This window comes from Colius striatus, chromosome 3, assembly GCF_028858725.1.
Source record: "Colius striatus isolate bColStr4 chromosome 3, bColStr4.1.hap1, whole genome shotgun sequence".
NCBI lineage: Eukaryota > Metazoa > Chordata > Aves > Coliiformes > Coliidae > Colius > Colius striatus.
This window is the reverse complement of record NC_084761.1, coordinates 42,796,281-42,805,310: the sequence shown is the minus strand read 5'-3', so window position 1 is coordinate 42,805,310 and position 9,030 is coordinate 42,796,281. Positions and strand designations below refer to the sequence as shown.

The 9,030-nt window shown below is 39.9% G+C and overlaps 1 protein-coding gene across 4 annotated transcripts in view; it reads left to right on the top strand.

The window, feature by feature from the left end:
• The first annotated feature begins 1,376 nt into the window (after nucleotides 1–1,376).
• The window catches only part of SEC24B (SEC24 homolog B, COPII coat complex component), a 46,443-nt gene continuing 38,789 nt past the window's right edge, over nucleotides 1,377–9,030 (top strand). For all 4 annotated transcript variants that reach the window (XM_061992333.1, XM_061992335.1, XM_061992332.1 and 1 more), the window contains exons 1-2: nucleotides 1,377–1,649; nucleotides 6,924–7,610. In XM_061992333.1, coding sequence (XP_061848317.1) covers nucleotides 1,544–1,649; nucleotides 6,924–7,610 — 793 coding nt within the window. In that variant the 5' untranslated portion in view covers nucleotides 1,377–1,543. The remainder of the gene's footprint in view (nucleotides 1,650–6,923; nucleotides 7,611–9,030) is intronic.

Here is a 9,030-nt window from a genome sequence, read left to right as displayed (position 1 = left end):
AGCAGAATTTGTTAAGCCTATCACAATAATATGGCTGCCCCGGGAGGCACTTCAACTGGTGGCTTTCACCAAAGGTGCATGATTATCTGATTCTTGATATGTTGGCAGAATTCCTGTTAAATCTCCTTCAATTGCAGCAATGTCACACTATTCCCATGTTACCTAGTCCTTTAGTATCTTAAGGTAGTGTTTCTTTTCTAAATAGCTTATTAGGGCATGGAGAAGAAATTGTTTCTTTCAGATACAGATCTAGTGCCTATCAAAAGACTAATGGAAGGCTGTCAAAGACAAATCTACAATCTGGCAGTGCATGAAGGCTGAGAAACTTTAAAACACAGTCAGCTTCTCCAATATTTAAAGATACTCTGCATGGTCCGTAAGAGTAACAGAGCTGGACCATATGTTTAGTATACAGACTATAGACTAATCAAAAAAAGAATTAAAGTGTTTAATGACAGATGTGCATAATAACGAGCAGGAAAAACAACACGTAAACAGGGAAGGAACTGGTCAAATATATGTAACGGGTAAAGAAAGTTTACATACATAATGACTCAGTATCATTGAACTTGGTCTTGACAATTCTTGACAATACAATCACCCATATATGTTACTGTACTTTCTACTTCTGTACATAATTAATAAAAGAACACAAGAAGTTAATTCAGTCTTTAATAGCATCTGAGGGAATAGGAGATGATAGGTAGTAAAGATAGAGACATTAACAGTAAAAATAATACGGTTTGGTGTGTGATTGACTGCGGAAAGTGCTAAATTGCATGCAGATTCTTTACCAACAGTGGCTGCACACCAACAATTTCATTTCTGTTTAGAGAACATATAGCATATATTCTGCACAAAGATTGAAGAGTCCTGCCTTATTTCGCCTCGCTCCTTCCTGTCAAGATAGTATTCTGTCTAGATAGTATATACACACTATCCTAACACAGAACAAAAAGCCTTGCCTCACCCTGCCTCACCGAAGCTTTTCTATCTACATAGAGTATTTACAGAGGGAAAGTTGTTTCCTTACCATGCCCTAGCCTGTCCGCCTGCACCCACCAGGTTACTGAGAGGGCATGCGACCCCCGTCACCCCCAGACTAAGCAGTCCGGGCCGGGCCGGGCCGGGCCAGGCCCCGCCGCGCCGCGCCGCTTCTCCCTGCCATGCGAGCCATTCCCCTCACGGTGTGGGTCAGGTTAGAGCTTTTCCGGTACGTGCGGGTGCCCGCCGGGGTACAGCAGCCGCTCCGGGCGAGAACACAGCTCCGTAAGGGCAGCGGGAGGGCGCGCGATCTCCCTCACCCCGGGCAGGGTCGTGCCATTGAGGCGCCGCCAGGGGACGCTGTCGGTGGCGGCGCAGTCCCAGGGCCGCGGTGGCGAGAGCGGCGCTCGGGCCTGCTCGCGCTCTTCTGCTCTCGCCGCTCTCCCGGGGCTGCCGCGGCCTCGCGCTCGTTGGGGACCCGCAACGCCCGGCTGCGGTCGGGGCGGAGATAGAAGGAGGAAGAGGAGCAGGCCGGCGTGAGGAAGCGCTGCGAAAAGCCATGTCTGCGCCCGCCGGGCTGCCGCCGCGGCCAGTTTACCCGGGCGCGCCTGGCACCTCCCGGGAGGCCGCGGCCCCTCAGAGCGGCGCGCCTGGCTACCAGAACGGTGAGGAGCCGGCGGTCTGCGCTGGGCCTAGCCCTGTCGGGCTGTGCGGTGGGGATAGGCCATCCGCGAGGTCCCCGGCGCGAGCCGCAGTGGTCCCGCGGCGGGGTCCCTGCGGGTTCTGGGGTGAGGAGGGGCTGCTCGCTTTCCCCTCCGGGGGTGGCGGCAGGCGCGGGGAGCCGAGGAGGCCGCTGTAGGGAGCGACGTGGGCTCGGGTCCGGCCGAGGGCCCTGTGGGCCGCAGCGCTGCCAGCACATAACGAAGCCTTTTCTCTGAAAGGCAGCGGAAGCCGTCTGAACCGCTTGTGGAAAGGAATGTCCCACCCCGGGTCCACGCCGCTACGTGCGGGGTTAATTTTTAAGAAGGCACAACCTCTCCCAGCCTCTCTAAAGGAGCTGGGGAGAGGGGATACTCTCTCTTCTCGCGACTTTGAGTCAGCTCGGTGGTGTGGCGCCTGCTTTGTGGAGTGTCAGAAATGCTCTACAGGCACCTCCAGGCCTCGGCTTCGGCAGTCTTGCATGAGTGCGAGCAGAAATCCATGTGTTATAGATTAAAACGCTCACTCACTGCATAACTGTTTAAGAACTTGTGGTAGGTGGGTAGACTTTCACACAGAGGGGTTTTGAGGTGAGTAAACACGATTAGGTCACTGAAAAACAAAGGTAAGAGAGTTCAAAGTCAGAAAATACCGACTTTTCAAATGGAGAGATGATGAGACTAACTGTATTGTGTATTAAAGTAATTAGCGTGCAGTACCTCATTTTTAAATTGGTGCACTGTAAAATCAGTTCTTTATTAATACACCTCTATAATTTATCACAACATCTATGATCTTTGCCCCCACTTTAATGATGGTTTGTCATCTCAGTTGAGCATCTTGATTATGTAGAGTTTTAGCTCCTACCCTTTAGTTTGTATTATTTTTAGGCTGTTTGTGTACAGCTGTTTTCTCTGCACAGGTTAGTTTGCAGACCTACATTTTTTTTTTTACTCATGGGTATTTTTCATGTCTAAAGGAGTAGTTAGGCAATAAACATTTAGATGCCTGCAAACTAGGGTTTGCATCAGTTTGCAGATAATACAAAAGTCACTGAAGTGAATCAAAGGAAGGTAATTAAATGGCAGCTTTTTGGGAGATACTAATGCTTCAGATGCGTTCAGACTTTAGTATTGTAATGAATGATAAGTTTTGTCAAAATTATTCAGAAAATGCCAGCTTACATGGCTTTTAATAAAGTACAATTATCAAGACAGCTGCTACTACTATAGTTTCAATAACCTGGAAGTGTTTCACAAAAACAAATGGAAGCTGACATTTTATGTTCTCCTTATGTTTTTAACCGAATGAAACCATAAATTTTATAGCAACATTGTTGCTGTCTGATTTTGTTGCTGATATTTTTATTAATAGCTTGTTTAAAACCTTGTAGTAAACCATTTGTTTTCTGTGAAACACTTTGTCTTTAATTCTGAGAAATTTATACACTATTCAGTAATAGTCTTGAATTTTTATTTCATAACTTGCTAACTACACAACTTACCTTTGGGTTTCGTGGTCCTTAAGATATCTTAGTGATGTGTATCTGATGATTTATAGGTAAAAACTCTAGATTTTTCATTTTCTATAATTTAGCAATAGCGTCTAGAATTTTTAGATTACTCTTTCAGTCTTTTAGTACTAATCTTCTGAAGTTATGATGTGGTATTTGAAGTGTCTTTTTAAAAAAAATTTAACGGGGGGAGTAGAGGGGACAAGTAACAGACTGTACTGGAAATTTCCATTCCATCTAACAGAAACTAAATTTCACAAGAAGGTTGTCATTGTTTTTGAAATTTAAATTTGTGTCAGTATAATGGAGTTTAAATGTAAGATATTTAAGTGAATACAGCCATTTATATATTGGCTGAAAGAAAATATCAGTCAATCCCTTTAGAAGTTTATAGTGATTTGTGTTGTAATTTCATAAAATGTACTTTTTTCAGGTAAAACATCAAAGTTACTGAGATCTAATGAAAGAGGGGCCTTTTTTTTTTTTTTAACAGAAAGCAAGTAACCGTTGCACATACAGTGATATTAAAAAGGATATTCAGCTTTGTTTTTAATAAATTTGGCCTAGCCCAAGTCCAAGCCCAATGACCAGGACCATTTGAGACCCTCGGAGACGTTAGTTTTGGGGGGGAGAGTTAAAAAAAAATATTGTTCATATTTTACAGTGCTCTCAGTTTGATCCTGTACTGAAGTTGTGGGGTTTGGTTTTTTTGTAAAAAGCCTATGTTTTGGATGTTGAACAAGATTAGGGCTTTAAAATGCAAGTCTTGAAAGTTCAAGACACTTTTATTGTAGTAGGCTTACAGATGGCCTTGTATCCAAGTGAATAATGACCCATTTCCTAATTTCAGGGTTGTAAAATGTTGCTTGTTAAATCAGTACTAAAATATCATGTGTTTTTCCAGGAGTAATGGAGGACTTCAGTGCTAACAATTTAATATCTTGAAATGCAACACCAAGAGAATAATTATATTGAGTCCCCATAGTTCTCCAGAAGGTTTTTGTCTAGTATGGTCTGCAATTGGTTTGTCAGATTAACATTGGTATCTCTAGTAGCATTTTGGGACCATAATTTTAATTTTGACCTCATTTAGCCTTGTTTTTTGTCCCTCTTCAGACTTCAGATCTTTTGGATAGTTTCATTAAATTTTATAAAGAAGACAGAGGTCTGAAATATACAAAATCCCTGAATATTTTGCTAAAATGGAAACTTGAGTGGAGGAAAAAGCTAGGCTTTCATTCCACATCCGAGCTATGGTGAGAGCTCAGCAGCAGCTGGATTTGTTGCCTTGTTTGCCAGCAGTTAACAAGTCAGAGCAGTGCTGCTGTGACCAGTTCCTAAGGGATACAGGAGGGAGTCTGCTGTGGAAGTGGGTGGGATGTTAAAGAGGATGACTAAATTATTTGGGTGAAAGAATGTGTGGATGTAAAACCCAAACAGACATGCTAGGTAGCAAGCAAAGCTTTACTAATGCAGTATAGCATTGGTAGTCTAGCACTGTAAAAGTAGAGGTTCACTGCCTTCAGTATAGAGATAGCATTGTGGCAGCACCTTATATGACCGTCTAAGGTTTTCAACTTCTCTCATGCAACTTTTTTGAGAGATTTGTCAGATATTTTTGGAGGAAGGTAGAGTACCTGAGACATCAGGATAGATTGTGCAATTAACCAGATTTCAAAATGACACTCAAGGTGTATCTAGATTTCCAGTGTTGAAAACTATCTAATTATCTAGTCGTCATTAATTTCAGCTACTAATTGCAGTACAAAGATTTATTTCTATGCACATTCTTTATAATCAAATGGACAAAACTCCTCATTTCAGATACTGGGAATAATCTTTCATCTCTAAGTATAAAACTTGCTTTTAGAAGAGTTTAAAATTAAAACTGCAGTTTTTCAGATGTCAGGTATGTCTGTCTTAGGCCTTCATGGGATTTATACTCTTGTGTGCTCATGTGTAGCTTTAAACTTGTAGAAAGTCATGCTTTAAAATCTGAATAAATATTACTTTGGATTCTGTAGTTTAGATAATGATACCTTGTATTGTTAATGTCACCTGTCTCTTTTTGTGGTGTGTGTGCAGATAGATACTACAAGACTTCTCAGTAGATTATTTGATATGCAACCTTTCAGGTAGAAGTAAGGCTCTTCTAAACTAGTTCCTGAATTATGCACAGACTCTTCAGAGTCCACCCTGGGTGATATAACTGCTTAAAGCAATAAGCCTTGACAGACATAAGTTGTTGGTATATTTTTTAAGCTACTTTTTCAGACTTTAAAGAAGCAGATTAAAAGTCTACCAGAATTCATGTAGCTCTTAATGACTTGCTAACTCAAAATCATTTTCCTTTAAAGGAGAATAGACTACAGAGCTCTATGAAGCAGCTCCCACTTTTTCAGGAAAATAATAAATCAGTATAATTACATACTCAATACTCAGAATGTAAACTTTTTTTAAAAAATCCTTATGCTTTCTATCAAGAATGTCTTTCTGTCTTTTGATCCAGCAGTCCAAGTTACCATTGTTAATTTTTTAGCTCCTCTTGCTCAGCCTTCTGGGTTGTCAATTACAAAAAGTCACTTTTGGTTTTATCAGAAAGCAATTTTGGACAGTATGTTCCTTGCTTACAGGATTCTGTTGACAAATTAATTATTAAAATTGCCTTGCAAGTTAGTTGTAGAATGTCTGGGTGTTACTTGGAGAACAGTGACTTCTCAGAATTTCAACTCAAGAGAAGTAATACTTAGATCTTGTAACCATTGTAAATATAAGAGAAGAAATCAACAATTCATTATTATTACAGCTGCTGTTTAATTTGTGAGTGGCCCAGTGCTCTGCTTGTGTTTCTATTCACCGAGTGCTGGGAAATAACACTAAAGTTATTCAGCATGACATAAGCAGTAGGGTGTGGTAATTTTAAGAAAATAAGTTATCAAGGGAAATGTTTTTGTGGTTCACTAGAAAACAGAAATAGAGTTGAGGAAAAGAACTTGAGGAAGACCTTTCAGTTTACTATTGATCAGTTGGCACTGAAAAAAGATGCCTGGACATAGTTAACATTCAGTCTCTAGCAAACAAGTATTCGTTTGACCTTTGCTGGATTAGTATGTAATTAACCTCTAATGCTGCAGAGCCAGTTGCAGTGACAGTAGAGGTCAATTTCTCTGATAACAACATCTCTTACACCTGATGTAAGTATCCAGCAGTAAACAGAAATGAAGTGTGGTGTCAGATACTCTGTAGTTTCATTAAAATGTTGGTTTTCATTGTAACATAATACAAAAGAACATAGAAGGCAAAAATAACTGTCCTGCAACACTGTATCTTGGTCAATCTATTGAAGATTTGTAAATGTATGTTTTTATACATTGATGTTTTGGTTTGACAGCAACTTTCCATTTTCCGTAGTCAGTTTCTTTAAACATACTGGTGTATTCAGAGACTTAGAAATATCAGTTTAGTTGCTCACTGTTTAAATGTTAACCTCCTGAAAACTCTCAACAATTTTCAAGTATGAATATGAGATATACAATCTTGACATGAAAACCTTGCGTGGAACTGTTGTATTTTGCATGTGTTACGCTTGGTTTGTTCTCTTTCTTCTGATGGAGATTGAACTGAAAAATAGTGACAGGAAAGAAGAAACATTGTTTGTTAGAGTAAGTACATTGGCACTACTAGCAGATGAATCTTTAATATATGCAACATTTTCTTTTTGTTTCAGGTCCTGTGCAGAGTCAGATGCAGTTCCCCTCTGGCTACAACTCTCATCCTCTAAACTATAGGGTGCCCTCAGGACACTATTCCCAAGTGCCCAATAAAGCTGCTGCTTCACATTTGGATAATCAGTATAGAGCCAATTACTACCCTACTTACTATTCAGCACCAGCACAACATGTTGTAACACCTTCTGTGGGTACCAGTGTGTTGAATACGCAGGAGTCACAGCAGTCATACAACAAAACTCCTCCCCATACAGGGGGGTCAGCTGAAGGATCTGTTCGAGGAGCAGTATCATCTGCATCCTACTTGCATGCAAGTGCTCAGCAGTCATATTCACCATTTGGTAACCACTGCAGCAGTTCTGTCGGCTCTCCAGTTGCATCTCAGGGATTTCCCCTTAATTCTGATCACTACACCATGCCTGTGGTTTCTAGTGCCATGTATCCTAATGTTTCCTATCCTCCTGTGGCTGCTGGCAGGGTATATGGGCAGAACCCTGCTGGACACTTCAAAGAGACAAATGCGTTTTCTAGCCAGACGACATCAGTACCTTGTTCAGTTCAACAGCATGTTCCCATGGGATATAATACAACATTATCAACAATTTCATCTGTTCAGTCTGTTCAAGACAACCTCTGCAGGAATCCCACTGGATTGACTGCTAAAGTAAACAACCAAATAAATACAGGTATGATATTTTTTGAAGGATAGTGAACTTGCAGATGTGTTTGGGAAGTCAGAAAACATGTACGTTTTGTACTTGTTCTCCATGTGAGGTTCTGTATTGTAATTTTTAATTCTGTTCTTAGTCTTTCTTGAAGCCCTTCTCATTTTCTTACCACAGTCTTCCCAATAGCAGCTAATGGTATCACTGACGTGTTTCTGTTGAGAGATGCAGGAAAAGACAGTATTTGAGGAATGGGTGTAGTTTATTGTTTGTGTTTTTTCCACATGAGGAGCCTTTGTAGGGAATTTTTTCATGCTGTTTTGAAGGAGTGTATAGTTTCTGAAATATGTCTATCACTCTCCAAGATACCTTTTTTTCTTTTCTATATAGAGAATTTCAGATGACTCTTTAAATTTTACCTAAGTGAGCACATATGCACTCTTCAGAAAGTTCAGAAGAAGTGGAATCTTACATAGATTTGTAGGTGGTTTGGCTTTTGAATTAATATTTTTTATAAGTATTTGAATGAAAGTGCAATTTTGTCAGTTGGTAGTTGATGTTTTTAAGTAACAACTTGATGTTTGTAGCATGCGTGTAGCTATACAGAAGGAAGCTGTGAAGATACTAGGTGGGGCACCTACAATATTAAATGCAGCTTCTGTTCCATGAGAGAACTAAATAAAAGTTTGTGTAGTTCAAATGTTGGGATTGTTTTAGATGTCCTTATAGCTGAGGTTTTTTAAGACCAAGGATTTGGGAAAGAACATGGTTTCAATGATGCTACAGCTTTGCGTGGGAAAACCATCTAAGCTTAAATTAAGCTCATCCAATCCATTCCAAGGTTGAATTTAGTTTCAGTATTGAGGTGGTTTTTTTAATGCAGACTAGCACATAGAGTGTCATCCTACAGCTCAGTTTTAATCCTTTGGATAGTAGTGGATTTGAATTCTGTCTCTATGAGGTGCTCTGTGCAATTTTCTGTAATATTTCAGACATTGAACAAAACACTGTTTAAAAAAGAAAAATGGAGCGCTCCTTAAAAAGCTTCTGAAGTTAACAGCATTTTGCAGTTGAGCATAAAAACAAATTATTTCAGGGACTAAAAGTCTAAAGATGGACAAAAAGATTGATTCATTTGAGTACAGAAACAACGTCTATACTGATGGGATACCGATACCATTCCAGAATATTAAGATTTACAGTAGTTGTAAGAGAATGACTTATTGTTTGTACAGAATATTAGTGTTTTAGTTACAGAAGTTTTCAGTTTAGATGCCTGTTAATTTTATTTCCTTTGGAGGTGTCTTGAAATCTATTATTTGATCATAACAATATTTTAAAATAAAGAACAGCTGTTTTAAAGATGAAACAGTGAAGATGACCAGACCATGAAGAGCAGTATGAACAATGGATAGTCTAACTTCTGAATGATTCAGTGCCC